At 48.1% G+C, this 18,542-nt stretch overlaps 1 protein-coding gene across 2 annotated transcripts; it reads left to right on the top strand.

Annotated features, from left to right (window-relative positions):
• Window positions 1–234: 234 nt before the first annotated feature.
• Window positions 235–14,004, top strand: ANKRD16 (ankyrin repeat domain 16). Of its 2 annotated transcripts, none has more exons than XM_068987414.1 (7): window positions 235–554; window positions 3,563–3,783; window positions 5,681–5,723; window positions 7,654–7,762; window positions 8,250–8,411; window positions 11,031–11,109; window positions 13,400–14,004. In XM_068987414.1, the coding sequence occupies exons 1-7, from the start codon at window positions 235–237 to the stop codon at window positions 13,504–13,506; spliced, it is 1,041 nt and encodes a 346-aa protein (XP_068843515.1). In that variant the 3' UTR covers window positions 13,507–14,004. The 2 variants fall into 2 exon arrangements, with proteins under 2 accessions (XP_068843515.1, XP_068843513.1); XM_068987412.1 differs by having other exon boundaries at window positions 13,130–13,507.
• The last annotated feature ends 4,538 nt before the right edge of the window (window positions 14,005–18,542 follow it).

The following is an 18,542-nucleotide window of genomic DNA, read 5'->3' on the forward strand; positions in this document are numbered from 1 at the left end:
AGTCCAGAGGGTTCGCCCCAAAATGAAACCAGCGCGGGCGGCGGCGTCCGCGGCGGCTTGCGGGGCGCGTGGTCAGCCAGAGACCTGAGGGTCTGGGGGGCTGGGTGCATCCGGAAGAGGGTCCCCAGGGGCCAGAGGGTCCCGGGGGAGGATCTTGAAGGCTGGCCCCGGCGGAGGCGGGGCGGGCCCGGAAGAGGATCCCGGGCTGTCCTCGGCGGGCCCGAGCCCGCGGCCATGGCCGGGCCCGCTGACCCGCGGCGGCTGTGCCGGCTGGTGCAGGACGGCCGGCTGTGCACCCTGCGCAGGGAGCTGCGGGCGGCGGGGGGCGCGGGCTGCGCGGGGCCGGCCGGGGACACCCTCCTGCACTGCGCCGCCCGCCACGGCCGCCGGGACGTCTTGGCCTATCTGGTCGAGACCTGGGACCTGGACATCGAAGCCGCCAACCGGGACTACAAGCGGCCTCTGCACGAGGCTGCCTCCATGGGGCATCGGGACTGCGTGCGGTACCTGCTGGGCCGGGGGGCCGCGGTCGACTGCCTGAAGAAGGCCGACTGGTAAGTGGTGGGCCTTGTAGAGGGCCCCCACCCCTCCCCGCTGATGGCAGATTCCCACTCTTGGTCGGCCTCCACACCGTAGCCGGTCAGCCTTCCCCTACAGAGCAGAGCATCGTTGCTGCCCTTGTGAGGTTAACTGTTGCAGCCTCCTGTTCCAGACTGCCTCCCGTGATAGAGCAGAGAGCAGTAAGGAGCAGGCTCAGATAGAATAGACTCAAACTACGACTTGCCTGTAGGTACTACGTGTTGCATGGGCCCCAGACGGGATGCTCTGGAAACATCTAGCTAAATGATTACTGCACCCATGACACTTTTTAACTTTCCGTTTTGAAATTCCTAGTTATAGCTTCTCAGAAATTTCCAAAGACAAGTGGGAAGTCCCATGCACCTTCCCCCAGGCTTGCCCCAAAGTTAACATCTTACAGTAATAAAAAGAAGAAACTGACATTGCTACAGTCAGGACACTTACTCAGATTTCACAGTTATACGGGTGAGCACAGGTAAGTATGTGGGTTGCTCTGTGTGGTTTATCACATGATCACCTCCACAGGCACAGTGCTCACCTTTAGTCCATCAGTTCGGTTCAGTCCCTCAGTCATGTCTGACTCTTTGGGACCCCACGGACTGCCACACACCAGGCTTCCCTGTCCGTCACCAACTCCCAGAGCTTGCTCAAACTCACACCCATTGAGTTGGTGATGCCATCCAACCATCTCATCCTCTGTCGTCCCCTTCTCCTCCTGCCTTCAGTCTTTTCCAGCATCAGGGTCTTTTCCAATGAGTCAGTTCTTCACATCAGGTGGCCAAAGTATTGGAGTTTCAGCTTCAGCATCAGTCCTTCCAATGAATATTCAGGACTGATTTCCTTTAGGATTGACTGGTTTGATCTTCTTGCAGTCCAAGGGACTGTCAAGAGTTCTGCAACACCACACCTGTAACCATCACACAAAGCAATTGCATTCTGTTAATAGATCCACATGGTTTTCAGTCCTCACTATGTCTGTCCACTTGCTTAGAGGTTTGAACACCTGAAGGTTCATAACATAATGAAGTTCCTGAATGAATCCACAAGGAAACCCTGATCTTATATAAAAAAGAATTGCATCAGACAGCCATATAGCTTAATAAAATAAATCTTGCCCACTGGCATGGGGGAATAGGCCTCCTTATGTTTCGAGGTTTGCGCTTTGGCTGTGACTAAGCACAAGACATTTTCTTCTGCTGCTAGTAAGTTGGTCTAAAGATAATGGAGGCATATTACCTCTTTTAAAACAGTTCTGTGGATAAAGAATAGCAAGGAGAGATAAGAAAGCCTTCCTCAGTGATCAATGTAAAGAAATAGAAGAAAATGATAGAATGGGAAAGACTAGAGATCTCTGAACTGAACTGAACTGTGGATAAAGAAACAGCCTCCCCAGACAACTATCACAAGGGCAAGTTTCATTTGACTGTGGGCTCAGGAAGTGCAGTTACAGAGAGACATTTTTGACTGTTCTCACCTTCCTGGCTTTCGCAAGTCCCTTCTTCCCTGGAGTCCTTCCCTCTACAAAGCCCCTTCTTTAAGATTCCAGCCTTCATTCATCCAAGTTTCTCCCTCTTGATTTTTCATTCACTCTCATTACTACATTACCAGAAATGAAAAACTGAAACATTTTAAATATAGCAGTGTGTACATGACCATCTCAAATGCCCTAGCTGTCCCAATAAGGACATACTGTATAGCACAGGGAACTTTGCTCTATGTTATGTGGCAGCCTGGATGGGAGCGGGGGTTTGGGGAAGATTGGGTCCATGTATATGTATGGCTGAGTCTCTTCCCTGTTCACCTAAAACTATCACAACATTGTTAATCAGCTGTACCCCAATACAAAATAAAAAATTAAAAAAATGAAAACAAGATTGTCGATGATGAAGTAATACTAAGGCAGTTTCAGGACAAATCCTGACTGAGACCCATCTAGTTGTGTTGACCTCAGGCTGGGCCAGACCCTGGGGATAGGAGGTAACCAGGGTCTACCCTGCTTTCCAGGGGTCGTGGGCTTGAGAGGGTTCCCAGGTCACTCAGGGAATACCCTGCCAATCCAGACAATGCAGGAGACACGGGTTCGATCCCTGGTCGGGAAGATCCCCCGGAGGAAGACATGGCAACCCGCTCCAGTATTCTTGCCCGGGAGATCCCACAGTCAGAGGAGCCTGGTGGGCTACGAGTTGGACATGACTGACTGAGCATGCGCACACGCAGGAGCAGCTGAGAAGCAGAAGCACTGAATCACTTTGGTGGGAGGAGTAGTTGACGGTGATGTGGTTCAGTCTCCTCAGTTGTGGACGCACATCAGGTCAGGAACTCACCGTAATGGACCACTGTTGTACCTGCTCTACCAGTGTGGGCTCCTTTTAGCAAGGCGCTGTGTCAGCTGCTCCTTTTTTCTTTTATTTATTTATTTTTAAGATATTTATTTGGCCCTGCTTGTGTGTGCATACTCAGTCTCTCAGTCTTGTCTGACTCTGCAACACCATGGACTGTAGCCCCCCAGGCTCCTCTGTCCATGAGATTCTCTAAGCAAAAATCCTGCCATTTCCTTCTCCATCAAATGCTCTTTTTAAAGTTGTTTCCCCACAGTTTAATAAAGGGTTACTGATTGAAGTGAATGGGATGGTCTAGCACAGTGCCTCTTTTGCAGATAGTCAGCACAAACCGTAACTTTGGTGGGTTCTGTTCCAGTTCAATGCTATACGAAAAACTAGTTCAGAAGCACCTTTGCCTCTTCTGTGTTTCCCACTTATAGGGGCACCCATATCAGAGTTGTTTTTCCCTGGTTATTTCTCCCAGCTTCCTCACGGCAGGCAGGAAAGTTGCCAGCCAAAGCTGTTTGCCTGCTTCCCAGACCCCCCTGAGTCCTCCAGGTCTTCCGTCTCTGCCATGGGTGTGGGTTTTTCTGAAGCCCTGGTCCTGGGCTTCCAGAGTCTCAGCTGCTGTTCCACCTGACAGCTTGTCCCATCGGCCTTAGGACTCCTCTGATGATGGCCTGCACGAGGAGAAACCTCGAGGTGATCCGGGATCTCGTGGAGCACGGCGCCAATCCACTCCTGAAGAACAAAGACGGCTGGAACAGTTTTCACATCGCCAGCCGCGAGGGCGACCCTCTGATCCTCCAGTACCTGCTTGCAGTTTGCCCCTCTGTCTGGAAGACAGACAGCAAGATTGGGAGGACCCCGCTGCACACGGCAGGTGTGGTCCAGACCTGCGGGATGCCCCCCACGGTGGGGGTGCTACAGGGGAAGTAGGGGGTAGGGAACACAAGCTGCTTTGGAGTGTTTTAGCAAACAGTTTACAAAGCCAATGTCACTTGGCCCTCAGCTTGTGCTTCTTTCTTGTTTTAGGTGACTTTTCACTTCTGTCTGTCTTCTCCTCCCCAGTTAGTTAGATGTTGGTGGTGGTGGCGGTTTAGTCACTAAGTTGTGGCCAACTCTTACAATCCCCAGGGACTGTAGCCTACCAGTAGTAGTCCTCCTCTGTCCATGGAATTCTCCAGGCAAGAACACTGGAGTGGCTTGCCATTGCCATCCACAAGTTAGATGGTGGGCTGCTTCTGTTCCTTACTATGTCTCTGACCTTGGGCAAGGAAATTAATCTCTCAAGCAGGTTTCCTTAGCCACAGAAGAATGGCAGCAACAAAGCCCGTATCACAGGGTCACGGGGATTAAGGTGCATGCATGTCCCTCAGCACAGCGCTCCACACACAGTGAACTCAGGACAGCTGCTGTTTTCACGTCATTATGATTATTATTATTATTATTAAAAGCAGAAGGAAAGGAGACTGTTCCCTCTATATCTTCAGCAACACCTGCCACGGTGCTATCCATTTAAATAAACATGAGTGAGAGTCTGCTCAGTCATGTCTGACTCTCTGGGACCCCATCAACTGTAGCCAGGCTCCCCTGTCTATGGGATTCTCCAAGCAAGAGTACTGGAGTGGGTTGCCATTTCCTCCTCCAGAGGATCTTCCCAACCCAGGGATCGAACCCGAGTCTGTTGCACCTCCAGCATTGACCGGCAGACTCTTTACCACTAGCGCCACCTCGGAAGCACAAGGGTGCTTATAATTAAATCCCAAAGCCCAGTGGATTGTGACTCATCCAGTGATAATGTCGAATATAATTCTGGGCCACTCTTTTGATTGTTTGGAGTAACTATCCTTAACTCTGGACTAAGTATTTGTAGATTATCTTAAATTAGTTAAAAGCGAAAGTGTAGCAGTGTAAAACGAAAGGGGCATTAAGCAGCCCAGTAATTCAAATAAAGACGTTTAGACCATAATTGGTAGCCTACTGGGCAGTACCTTGAACTTGAATACAGGGCCTTTAGACTTCTCGGAAATCAAGACTCATGACATATCATTGAGGAGGTAGGCACACAGTTGTTCTGGTCACTAGGGGCAGTTAGGAACCAAGGTATCCTTTTAAAACTTTGGACATAGGGGCTTCCCTGATGGTCCAGTGGTTTAGACTCCATGCTTCCACTGCAAGGGGCATGGGTTCAATACCTGGTTGGGCAGCTAAAATTCCACATGCCTTGCAGCACAGCCCCCCATCCCCCCAAAAAAAGAAAAAAACTTTGCATATGAGTGGAATTCCCTGCTCATAAACTGTTTGATGAGCTCTCCTGCTCTTGTGAAGGAGCAGTTAGCACCCGGTAATTCACACAAAACAGTGGAGAACAGAGAGTCAAAAATCTTTGTTACGGAGGATAGTTATTTTTAGCAGCAGAATTAAATCCCTGGTTATTTTGTCATGGATTACTCTTACAATGTTTTACATTTCCCAGGCAAAAACTGCCTGGCCCTAGGGATTTGTAGCATGAGGATGAGGATGGAGGTTTAGGGTTAAAATTTTGCCATGAAAGTCTCATAAAGACAGGATGATAAAGTAGGGGCCTTGTACCCATTAGGTGAAAATAGGACCCTTCCCCACTCCTCCAGCTGAATCTGTCCTTTTCTGGGGCGGTGGCAGCAAGCCTAACCCAATACTCCCACAGCTACAGGGACAGGGCAGAGAGAGGTGCCAAGAGGGAAGAGGCATTCTAATTTTGCACTAAAAAGCTCTCATTCTCAACTCTCTCCTCCCAGCAATGCATGGCTGTTTAGAGGCAGTAGAGGTGCTTCTTCAGAGGTAAGAACAAAACAGCAAATTGAGGACAATATCTGTTAATTCTGACAGTATCATAAAGAGTTGCCACCTAAAGAGCTCAGACAGATTGTTCAGAAAGAATCTAAGGTACCAAAAGAGAAATGAAGACAGGACATAAGCAGATGAAACAAAAACAGCTAACAAACCTGGGAAGAATTTATCCCTTTATCTGTTCACCCAAGAAATATTCATTCACTCGCTTTCACGTCGGTTTTGGACACATTGAGTTACATGTACCTGTGAGACACCCAGGAAGAGTTGTCTACTGAGCAGTTAGACACAGATCTAGGCCCAGAGGATAGGTGTGGCCGAGATACAGGAGTGGGCCTCACTGGCTTAGAAGTGACAATTCAACCCAGAGGATGAAAGAGTTACCCAGGAGATGGTGAGTGAAGAAGAGGAAGCAGAATGCAGCGCCCTGACAGCGTCGCTGTGTAGGGCTCACCTGCTGCACGTTGGGACATACGTGTCGTCTGCAGTCATTAATGCGCCTTCATTCAACCATCACTTTCTGAGTGCCTCCTATGTGTTAGGCACCAGGCAATAAGCAGTAAACACAGTCCTTTCCCTGACCACCTGCAGGCTAGTGTAGAAGCTGAGTATAGAAACACCATCACAGAAATATCATAAAATTACAAGTTGTGATAATATTGTGAAGGGAAAGCCCTCAGTTCTGTGCAGGAGCACGGGTCGTCCCTATAGATCTGTGGGGAAAACGGCTCTGTGAGGTCTCCTTGAAGCTGCAATGCGAAGGATGCCTTGGAGGTGGCAAGGTGAAGAATGGCGCTGGGATGTTCCAGGCAGAGTGTCCAGCAAGTGCAAAGGCAGCAAAGAGCCAGTAGCTAGAGGAGCAGAAGGAGGTGGGACAGGCAGGATTGTTGAAGGTAGGAACAGAAGAAGATGGGACAGGTAGGAGGTGGAGCTGAGAAAAAGGGGAGATGGGTAGGACCACAAAGAAGATAGGAACAAAGGAGAAGGTAGGAATGGAAGAAGGTGGGACGGGTAGGAGGTGGGGCCCAAAGAAGGGGAAACAGGTAGGACCACGAAGAAGGTGAGAACAGAAGAAGATGGGACAGCTAGGAGGTGGGGCTGAGAAAAAAGGGAAACAGGAAGGGCCACGAAGATAGGAACACAGGAGAAGGTAGGAATGGAAGAAGGTGGGACAGGTAGGAGGTGGGGCCAAGAAGAAGGATCGCAGAAAAGGTGGGAGCAGAGAAGTAGGAATGGAAGAAGGCAGTGGGGCCAAGAAGGAGAGAGAAGTAGGACCATGAAGAAAGTAGAGACAGAAGAAGAGGGAGGAATGGAGGGAGGACAGATAGGCTGTGGGACCGGGCTGAAGGGGGTCTCCTTAAGCACAGGGAGGAGAGGCCCAAGGAACCTGGAGAAGTAAGTAGGTTCCACGTAGTCCTGACCTATGAGGTCATACTGAGCTTTGTAGACTTTGTCCTTTGTGGTTGGGAAGCAGTTAAAGGCTTGAACCAGGAGTGGCCATAACCTAAATATGTGGTGAAAAGATTACTTTGTTGGTGGTAAGAACAAAACGGCTGGGCGGAACTAAAGAGAGAAAAACAGGTAGGAGGCTGTCTTAAGGGGTGAAGATGAAGCTGGAAAGAGGGATACTAATTTGTTTCACATGCTGGATGGAGAATTGAGAAGTTTTGTGAGCGATAAGGGGTGACTATAAAGCTCTGCAGGAGAAGCTGGGGAGATGACAGTCCCTAAAATGGGATGGGAAGTTGGGAGAGGAGCAGGTTTGCTCGACACCAACGTGCTCCCCAGACGCTAAGGCGGGGACATAGGGCCAGCACATCAGGTCCTCACGGATGCTCTGTAAGGCAGGTGGGCCAGAGTCAGCGCTGTAGGGTTTGAAGTGGTGACTGTACTCAGCTGTTGCTTTGGGTCTGGGCTCCAGGTGCCAGTACGAACCGGACTGCAGAGACAGGTGTGGCCTCACGCCCTTCATGGATGCCGTTCAGTGTGGCCACACGGATGTGGCCAGGCTGCTCCTCAAAAAGCACAAGGTAGAGAAACGGTTTGGTTCCGTCCCTACGGTTATTTCTACAAGTTTTAGCCCAGGGGATAAACAGGAAGCATGGTGATTCGGATGGTGGGTTCAGAACTCAGAACTCCACCACCTTCCCCACCGTAGGCCCCCTTTACCTCTTTAAGCATCATATGTAAAACAGACAAGTTTCACTTTTTCACAGGGTTACGGTAAGGATTAAATAGATGTACAGAAAGCAGTTAGCAAAATGTCTTCAATAAACAGCAACTGTTTCACAGTAATAATAACAACAGACTCTCCCTAGTGACTATACTTTTCTTGGCACCTTAGCTTTGAATCTTAAGCACTTCTTTGGTTAGAGCATCCTTTGAGAATCCGATAAAAGCTCTGTATGATCTACCCAGAAAAACATATGTAGACGGCAGAGTTTTGCCAAAACATCAAAAGGTCTGTGGAGCCAAGTGTCTGTGCTCCTTTTGCTCATGTCCGTCCTCACCTCCTAGGCTTGCGTGTCCGCTGAGGACTCACTGGGGGCCCAGGCCATCCACCAGGCAGCAGTCACTGGGCAGGATGAAGCCATCCGATTCCTGGTCTCGGAGCTTGGCGTCGACATTGATGCAAGAGCAGGATCTACCCATCTCACGGCACTTCACTTCGCAGCTAAGGTTTGTTTCTTTCCAGAACGGTGTTCCAGCTCCATAAGGGCTTGCCTAACCCTGTTGATGAGTAACCTGTAGTCCTGGTTCTTCTGCTTCATCTCTTTGGAAGAAAAAAATTGCCCATAACATACTCTTCAAATGGTCCTGATTCTGAAGCCCTGGGTCCCTTTACATAGAAACCTGCCTCTATTTGTTTCTGGGTGAAAAAGAAAAGCCCTTTACTCCGTGTAATGCCTGCGCTGGGTGTTCCCTCTTACCCATTTTGTTTTCAGGAATAACGTTATTTGAAGCCATAAAAATCCATCGTATGAAATTCCTAGCTCTTTATCCTTTTACTGGATTTCAGAAGATTTCTTTAGCTAAGACAAAGGAATTGCATTTACTGGGCTCTCTGACTGATACATGAAGGGCTTCCCTGGCAACTCAGTGGTAAAGAACCCACCTGCCAACAGAGGAGATGCAAGTTCAGTCCCTGGGTCGGGAAGATTCCCTGGGAAAGAAAATGGCTACTGTCGACTGAAAAAGATGTACAACTTGAGAGTTGCAAGTTAAGTTTTACTGGGGCCAAAATGAGGACTGCAGCCCGTGAGGCAGCATCTCAGATAGCTCTGAGAGACTGCTCAAGAGCTGCAGTGGGGGAAGGCCAATATATATGTAAGGTTTGGGTGAAGGAGGCGTTCCATACCATAAAATACTCATTTTTCAAAAGGTTTTTTTGTTAGTCATGAGGATCTGATGTCACCATGAAGGGACTTAGTGCTTCTCTATAGATATGAGGAGATGCAAGTATTGAGATCATAAAATCTGTTCCTAAAAACATCCATGTAGAAAGACCTGTCCCCCCAGATTCCCTGGAGCACAGAGCGCCTCCCACTGGCCTGAACTCCCTCAGGGGTTTTTGAAGGTCAACAGCTATAGCAGCATGGGGTTCAATCTCCATAGAAGCCATGGCAAATGCCTTTTTGTTCACTCATTGTCAGTGCTCTTGGTAAGTGCCAGTTTGTAGTTGACACTACCTACTCCAGTATTTTTGCCTGGAGAATCCTCATGGACAGAGGAGCCTGCGGGCTACAGTCCATAGGGTCACATAGAGTCAGACAACGACTAAACAACCACAACAGCTGATGCATGAAGAATTAAAGGAGTCCAGAACTTTTTGCTAGGAAAGTAGTTGGCTTACACCCTCCTGTTTCACAAGATGCGCGTGTTTTGTATAACCTTTAGCATTATTGGCTGCCTGCCTTTCGTTGTTTTCTAGCAACAGGAATAGATGTTCTTCTGGGGACCTGCACTCTCCTACCTATGTTCCCCTTTCACAACACGGGTATATAGTTGAGGGTGGGCTGAGTGTGTGGTCTGGGGCCACAAGGGGACCAAAGCAAGTGGGAAGATTGAACCTGCAGCCTCGCTTTCCACCTCAGCAGGTACTGATGGGCTGACTGGCTGGATGTAAGGCGTGTCAGTTGCTTCACAAAAGACGATGCCAGCTGTGATAAGAATCCTGTCCTGAAAGGTTTCATTGTGTTCCAGTCTATTTTCTCCCTAAGGGGTTAGCAAAGAGCGTGTTTGCTTGGATGATTTAGAGTTGTGTCTTCTAAGAAAATCACAAGATTTGAACTCCTTACATTGAGATGAAACCCAGCCGTGCACCATTGCGTGTGTGCTGTCATGCCAGATTCTTGTGTGACCCCCTGGACGGTAGCCCACCAGGATCCTCTGTTCATGGGATTCTCCAGGCAGGAAGCCTGGAGTGGGTTGCCATTTCCTTCCCCAGAAACCCAACGATAGTGGTCAATAATTTGGCTACAAAGTTGATCGTCTCTCTTCTAATAACTAAACATCACCTGCATCTTTATTTAATGGTTTATACTGGATTTTGATAGTAATGTGATGAGCCTTCCTTTAGACACCAAAATTCAGTTTAGCAGTTAAGTACTTTAGTTAAGTGCTTTTGATGCTCTCATATTGTGGTGCTGGAGAAGACTCTTGAGAGTCCATCGAACAGCAAGGAGATCCAACCAGTCAATCCTGAAGGAAATCAACCCTGAATATTCGTTGGAAGGACTGATGCTGAAGCTGAAGCTCCAGTACTTTGGCCACCTGATGTGAAGAACTGACTCATTGGAAAACAGCCTGATGCTGGGAAAGATTGAAGGCAGGAGGAGAAGGGGGCAACAGAAGATGAGATGGTTGGATGGCATCACTGACTCAGTGGACATGAGTTTGAACAAACTCATGGAGATAGTGAAGGACAGGGAATCCTGGCATGATGCAGTCCATGGGTCGCAAAGTGCTGGACACGACTGAGCTCATTGGAAAAGACTCTGATGCTGGGAGGGATTGGGGGCAGGAGAAAAAGGAGACGACAGAGGGTGAGATGGCTGGATGGCATCACCAACTCGATGGACATGAGTTTGAGTGAATTCCGGGAGATGGTGATGGACAGGGAGGCGTGGCGTGCTGCGATTCATGGGGTTGCAAAGAGTCGGACACGACTGAGCAACTGAACTGAACTGAGCAACTGAACAACAACTTTAGAAAAAGCACCTGATATGCAGTAGAGTTTGTGTCTAAGGCTTGCTTTTGTCATCACTGCAGTGGTAACATGTTTGTTTCAACACTCAGGAAGGTCACGTGAGCACAGTCCAGACGCTCTTATCCTTGGGTGCTGACATCAACTCCAAGGACGAAAGGAATCGATCAGGTATGATCTCATTTTACATGGACTTTGAAAATTGTTAGTAAGATGAATATAAACAAAATTAACAGTGAACTTTTATGTTAGAAAAACTAGTCTTAAGATATTATTCTTCAGCTCAGTTGGTAAAGAATCTGCCTCAATGCAGGAGACCCAGGTTCAATTCCTGGGTCAGGAAGATCCTCTGGAGAAGGAAATGGTAACCCACTCCAGTCTTCTTGCGTGGAGAATCCCATGGATAGAGGAGCCTGGCAGGCTACAGTCCATGGGATCACAAGAGTTGGTCACAACTGAGCAAAACCACCACCACCTAACAAAATTAACAATGAACTTTTATGTTTGAAAAATTAGTCTTAATATTATTTCTCTAATAGCTCAGTACCTTTTAATTCAAATAACATATCCACTTGCAAAGCTTTAGAACTATTGCTGTTACCATGGCAGCAATAATACTTTACTGCCTCTAGTATTACTGTGTTCATAGTAGTTTACACCACTTAACATATGTGACATCCAAGCAAGTTTTTTTAACTTTCTGTTTTGTCTCGGGGTGTAGCCGATTAACAGTGTTGTGATGGTTTCAGTGAACAGCGAAGGGACTCAGCCATACATACACATGTATCCATTCTCCCCCAAACCCCCGCTCCCATCCAGGCTGGCACACAACACTGAGCAGAGTTCCCTGTGTCAGAGCACTTTCTGTGTTAATCCGTGATCACACCAGCCCCCGGGATGTCACGGGGATTCTTCATAGGCCGTCTCTCTTGGAGTGTATTTTAAAACCTTAGTCACTGTAATTTTTTTAGATTTGAGGCTCAGATATTTTTAGAGCTAACCCCTTAGTCTTGGGCTTTGGAATAAACTTTCTCAGTAGCATTCTGTGCACCAGTGACCATCTTGCCAGGGTTTAGTGGGACCTGTGATGCTTCAAGGCTCACAGGTAACCTGCCCCTCAGTCCAGGGTTGCAGATGGAGGCCACTGAGTCCAGGGACACAAGCTTTCTCCTGACAGCAGGGGAGCGGGACCCGGGCTCTTCCAGCCCCCAGGAAGCAGACCGCAAAGCCTCAGTGCCAGTTTCTAACCAGAGTGGGAAGGTGTGTCAGCAGTTTTTCTTTCCGTTACATCTTTCTTACTCATAGTGATATTTTTAACTTACACAGTGAATTCACAAAACTTTGAAAACGCCTTCTGTACCATTTAAAATCTCCTGGTTCTCATTAATTTGCTGTGTGCGTGTCGGTCATATCCGACTCTTTGTGACCCCCTAGACTGTAGCCCACGGAGAGGGCAATGGCACCCTTCTCCAGTACTCTTGCCTGGAAACTCCCATGGACGGAGGAGCCTGGTAGGCCGCAGTCCATGGGGTCGCACAGAGTCGGACACGACTGAAGTGACTTAGCAGCAGCAGCAGACTGTAGCACAAGCCAGGCTCCTCTGGCCATGGGATTCTCCAGGCAAGAATACTGGAGTGGGGTGCCATGTCCTCCTCGAGGGGATCTTCCTGACCCAGGGATCAAACCTGGGTCTCTCACGGCTCTTGCATTGTCAGGCGGATTATTTACCACTAAGCCACCTGGGCTTCCCTGGTGGCTCACATGGTAAAAAAATCTGCCTGCAATGTGGGAGGACCAGGTTTGATCCCTGGGTTGGGAAGATCCCCCTGGAGAAGGATATGGCACCCCATTCCAATATTCTTGCCTGGAGAATCCCATGGACAGAAGAGCCTGACGGGCTACAGTTTGTGGGATTGATAAAGAGTCAGACATGACTCATTAACTAACTTCTGTGTTTTAGACAAGTCTCAAATCCTCCCCAATTGGTTCTATGACTTTTAAAACCATTTCTGACCAAATCAAGTTAAAAGGAAAAATGTTTAGATCCAGAATAGACAACGTCATAGGCATGAATATGGAACTATGAAATCTGTGCAGCTGAAGGAACCAGAATCTCTATCAGGGGCACCTGGCTCCCCTGTCTGTACTGCGGTGGGTGATGCCCTGAGCTGGGTCCTCTGTCCCCACCCAGCCCTGCACCTGGCCTGCGCGGGGCAGCATGCGGCCTGTGTCCAGTTCCTCCTGTGCTCCGGGCTCCAGGACTCTCCAGACGTCACTGGCGCCCTGGCTCAGCACCTTACACGGAGCCCCGACGTCCTTCAGTGCTTCAACCACAGCACGATGGCTGAGGGCGTTTCCAGAGGTAGACAGTGAATCCATGGGAATGCGTGTGTGCTGCTTCAGTTGCCAGCAGGTGCAGTGAAACAGGCCAGGAGCCGGTGTTTTCTGCATGCCCCCTCAGGTGGAGGACCCCCTCCGGTGGAGGACCGCCCCCACCCCAGGATGAGGCGGCTGGCTTCCTGGCTTGATGACAGCCCATTGCACAGTCGGACGCTTTCCAGTCTCTGATTCACTTTTTCTGCCTTCGAGTGGAGTCGATGATGAGGATGAAGTCAGCGTCTGGAATCCTTAGGGAAGCTTGAAAATACAGGGTGGGGACTTCCCTGGTGGTTCAGTGGTTAAGACTGCACTTCCACTGCAGGGGCCAAGGTTCAGTCCCTGGTCGGGGAACTAAGATCCCCACGTGCCTCGAGGTACAGCCAAAAAATAAAATAGTATTTTAAAAAAGAAAATAGTATGCAGGCTGTTATGTGTGAGATGTTTTATAATAAATCACATGTGGAAAGGCCATGATAACATTTAGAATGTAGCAACTTGCCATTGCCTTGAGCCACAAAACATGACTGGCCTGTTTACTTTTTTCTTTCACAGGCTTTTCATTGGTCATTACAGTGGTTTAGCTTTTGGTTTCAAAGCCAGGAAGGAAATGCAAGGATCTATTTACATAGATGTTTACAAGCAGTTAATGGAAACGCTTCTGTATTCTAAACTCTGCTTCTTTTTTTTTTTTTAAACTCTGCTTCTTAATGTTAAACATTAAAACATTTAATGTGCATTAAAGCATTTAATTAAACATTTAAAGTTTAATTAAAACATTAAACTATAATGTTTTAATCCTGAGGTTATTATTTTTTAAATAACAATTCTGTATTGGCTCACTTTGGATAATAAATACATCTAAAAACACATTGAAGATATTTTCAAACCTTTTTCATAACCTCATTTGAAGGATGGTATCTGTTCTTGAAGCCACCGGTCGAGTGTCCTATCCCACCTGCCCACGGAAAGTGATTTGTGACTCTCCAATAAACGAGACACTTGACATCATAACTTTAAGAAATTCTGTAGCAACTTAAAGAGAGGATGAGTCCTCCAGCATTTGGATTCTTTTCTTTTTTTTTAATGCAAAGAATAATTATCAATCCCAGCCAATCTGTTAAAGAAAAATGTATGTGTTAATCACAAGCAACTCAGTCCCCTTGTTCAGAGTAATCCGGTGGGAACTTAACAGATGTGGCAAGAATGTCGAATTCTTCACTATTCCCAGACAGTGCTGGCAGGTGTTTATCTCTAGCAGCCAGATAAATGCTCTGGTAGAAACACGATGGGCTTCCCAGGTGGCTCAGTGGTAAAGAACCTGCCTTCCAATGCAGGAGACATGGCTTTGATCCCTGGATGCGGAAGATCCCATGGAGAAGGAAATGGCAACCCACTCCAGCATTCCTGCCTGGGAAATCCACGGACAGAGGAACCTGGCGGGATACACCGTGGGGTCACAGAGTCCGACATGACTGAGCGACTAACACAATAACAACAGAAACACGACTGTGGCTTCTGAGTCACACACTCTCTACCTGTACCTCCTCGGGCTGCTGGCACCTTTCCTGTTGCCCCGGAGGTGTCTCTGTGTCACTTGCTCTGGGTCTGAGGGTGGCCTATGAGGAGGACCCCTACTTGCAGGTGGGACAGGAAGACCCACCGGGTGCTGCCCATCTCTCCTCGGTGCACACGTGATGCAGCTTTTCCTCTGCAGTGACTGCCCGCAGGTGCCTTCCCGTCCGAGCTGTGGACCTGATGTACACACTCACTGGGACGCTCGTCTGTGGGGTTGCACTTGGTTCCCCAGGGTGCGGCTCTCCACCTGAGAGGCTCTTGTAGCTGGACCCGGGCTGTCAGACTTGCTGCCAAAACCACTGGGGAGCCAGAGAGGACAGTGATGACGATACCATTCACTGGCAAAGACAGTGGTGATGATCCAATTACACCTGTTCCTGCAACAGTGACGTACTGAGAATGCGAGTACAGGTGTGGTGATCATTAGCATTATTCCTTCACTTCCCAATTTTCTCACTTCCTTTGGGTCTTCACTGAATGGGGCCCTTCCCTGGCCACATGATCTAAACATCCTTTCCTTCCTTCAACGTTATATCTTCTTCCCTTAGTTTATGCTTTCTCCTTAGCACTGACCACTAAGGAATACACCACACAACTTGAGTTGTTTCTTTTGTCCACTCTCTGTCTCCCCAGCTAGAAGGTAAGCTCCTCGGCTGGGGTTTCTGTGTCTCTTGCTCACGCACTGTATCTACAGGGCTCAGAACAGCCCTGGCTCATGTGATCTTGATATCGTCAGTGAGTGGGGGATGACTCCCGTGGCCTTGAGCACTGACTGCGTCCAGGATGCTGTACTCAGCACTCTTCCTAGCCAATCTTGTCCTTCCCTGGCTCTTCCGCAGTGCAGCCCTTCTGACCATCCTCAGTCTCAAGCATCCTTTCTCATCCAGACCTGCCCTTGGTCCCCGGCTCATTGGCCCTGCCGGTCTCTGCCACCAGCTTCCAGCTGCTGCTCTAGTTCACAGGGACCTAACTGCCAATTCAGGTGATGTCCTTCGGCCCTCCTATTCCTGATGCTTTCAGTTCAATGAGCAACCACTCCCGCCTTCCAGAAGCCGGTTTCCTGTCACCTCCAACAACCTGCTTCTGGGCCATGCTCTCTCTCTTTCCTTTCCTGTCCCCATCAGGCCCTGACCTGTACGAGCTTCTGTCCCTGCTCCATCCTGCACAGCCGCGTCTCACCCACTCTCATCCCACTGTCCCTGACCAATGAGTCCCTCCAGCCCTGACCTGCTGCTGCTGGCTGTACATTTTTGCATGGACGTCCTAAGTTGGCCCCACATCCAGCTCACTTAAAACCTAGCCTACCCCTAAAATCAGAAATTTTGAAAACCTTTAAATCAACCATACCCCAGTATAACATAAAAAGTAAACAAAAAGACCTGTGCTCCCCCAAGCTCCCTACATTCATTCCAGAGCCTGCACACCACCCCTCCCCCGGTCTCCCTGGGACCTTCCTTGGACAGGAGGCGCAGCGATCCGGTCGGCTCCACCCCACAGTGACTCCCTGGTCCCGGCTTCAGCTTTGCTTCCTAACTGACGCTGCCACAGTCCCTCAGTCCCACCCATGGAGCTCTGCCATGACCCAGCGCACTGACCACTGATGCTGTCTGCCTGTGTCCCCTTCCAGAAAGTGGCCGCCACCTGCCCTGGGGTTTTCAGCGCCCCGCACATGACCAGCACCCAGAGGCTGCAGGCAGTCTTTCTGAGAGCACAGCTGACCCATGTGAAATTTCAGGGCGGAGACGGGAGAAATACAATTTTGTCATTTGAAAATAGCTGGGTCTCCATACATTTTACATATATATGTGTAAAATATATATATATGTATATATACAAGATAGTATTTACAAAAAAAAATTTAAAGGGATTGCAACAGGGGAAAGAAAGTGCAAAACTCAACACCCAGAAAATGAGAGCACTGTGCCTGTGGCAGTTTATCCAGTTTGCCATTCCTGGAGCCACCAGCAGGTGGCGGGCCAGGGCAATATTGCCTTTATTCTCCCAGGATTTTTTTAAGGCATAATCACGGAAAACTAGCCAATCTGATCACAAGGACCACAGGCTTGTCTAACTCAATGAAACTAAGCCATGCCTTGTGGGGCAACCCAAGATGGGAGGGTCATGGTGGAGAAGCCTGACAGAATGTGGTCCACTGGAGAAAGGAATGGCAAACCACTTCAGTATTCTTGCCTTGAGAACCCCATGAACAGTATGAAAAGGCAAAATGATAGGATACTGAAAGGGGAACTCCCCAGATCGGTAGGTGCCCAATATGCTACTGGAGATCAGTGGAGAAATAACTCCAGAAAGAATGAAGGGACGGAGCCAAAGCAAAAACAATACCCAGTTGTGGATGTGACTGGTGATAGAAGCAAGGTCTGATGCTGTAAAGAGCAATATTGCATAGGAACCTGGAATGTCAGGTCCATGAATCAAGGCAAATTGGAAGTGGTCAAACAGGAGATGGCAAGAGTGAATGTCGACATTCTAGGAATCAGTGAAGTAAAATGGACTGGAATGGGTGAATTTAACTCAGATGACCATTGTATCTACTACTGTGGGCAGGAATCCCTTAGAAGAAATGGAGTAGCCATCATGGTCAACAAAAGAGTGTGAAATGCAGTATTTAGATGCAATCTGAAAAACGACAGAATGATATCTGTTCATTTCCAAGGCAAACCCAAGGCAAACCATTCAATATCACGGTAATCCAAGTCTATGCCCCAACCAGTAACAGTGAAGAAGCTGAAGTTCAATGGTTCTATGAAGACTTACAAGACCTTTTAGAACTAACATGCAAAAAAGATGTCCTTTTCATTATAGGGGACTGGAATGCAAAAGTAGGAAGTCAAGAAACACCTGGAGTAACAGGCAAATTTGGCCTTGGGGTATGGAATGAAGCAGGACAAAGACTAAGAGTTTCGCCAAGGGAACACACTGGTCATAACAAATACTCTCTTCCAACAACACAAGAGAAGACTCTACCCATGGACATCACCAGATGGTCACCGAAATCAGATTGATTACATTCTTTGCAGCCAAAGATGGAGAAGCTCTATACAGTCAGCAAAAACAAGACCAGGAGCTGACTGTGGCTCAGATCATGAAGTCCTTATTGCCAAATTCAGACTTAAATTGAAGAAAGTAGGGAAAACCACTAGACCATTCATCTATTACCTAAATCAAATCCCTTATGACTATACAGTGGAAGTGACAAATAGATTTAAGGGACTAGATCTGATAGAGTGCCTGATTAACTATGGACAGAGGTTTGTTACATTGTATAGGAGACAAGGATCAGGACCATCTCCATGGAAAAGAAATGCAAAAAAGCAAAATGGCTGTCTGGGGAGGCCTTACAAATAGCTGTGAAAGGAACAGAGGTGAAAAGCAAAGGAGAAAAGGAAAGATATAAGCATCTGAATGCAGAGTTCCAAAGAATAGCAAGGAGAGATAAGAAAGCCTTCCTCAGTGATCAATGCAAAGAAATAGAGGAAAACAACAGAATGGGAAAGACTAGAGATCTCTTCGCGATAATTAGAGATACCAAGGGAACATTTCATGTAAAGATGGGCTCGATAAAGGACAGAAACGGTTGGACCTAACAGAAGCAGAAGATATTAGGAAGAGGTGGCAAGAATACACAGAAG

The sequence above is a fragment of the Capricornis sumatraensis genome, chromosome 15, assembly GCF_032405125.1.
Source record: "Capricornis sumatraensis isolate serow.1 chromosome 15, serow.2, whole genome shotgun sequence".
NCBI classification, from domain to species: Eukaryota; Metazoa; Chordata; class Mammalia; order Artiodactyla; family Bovidae; genus Capricornis; species Capricornis sumatraensis.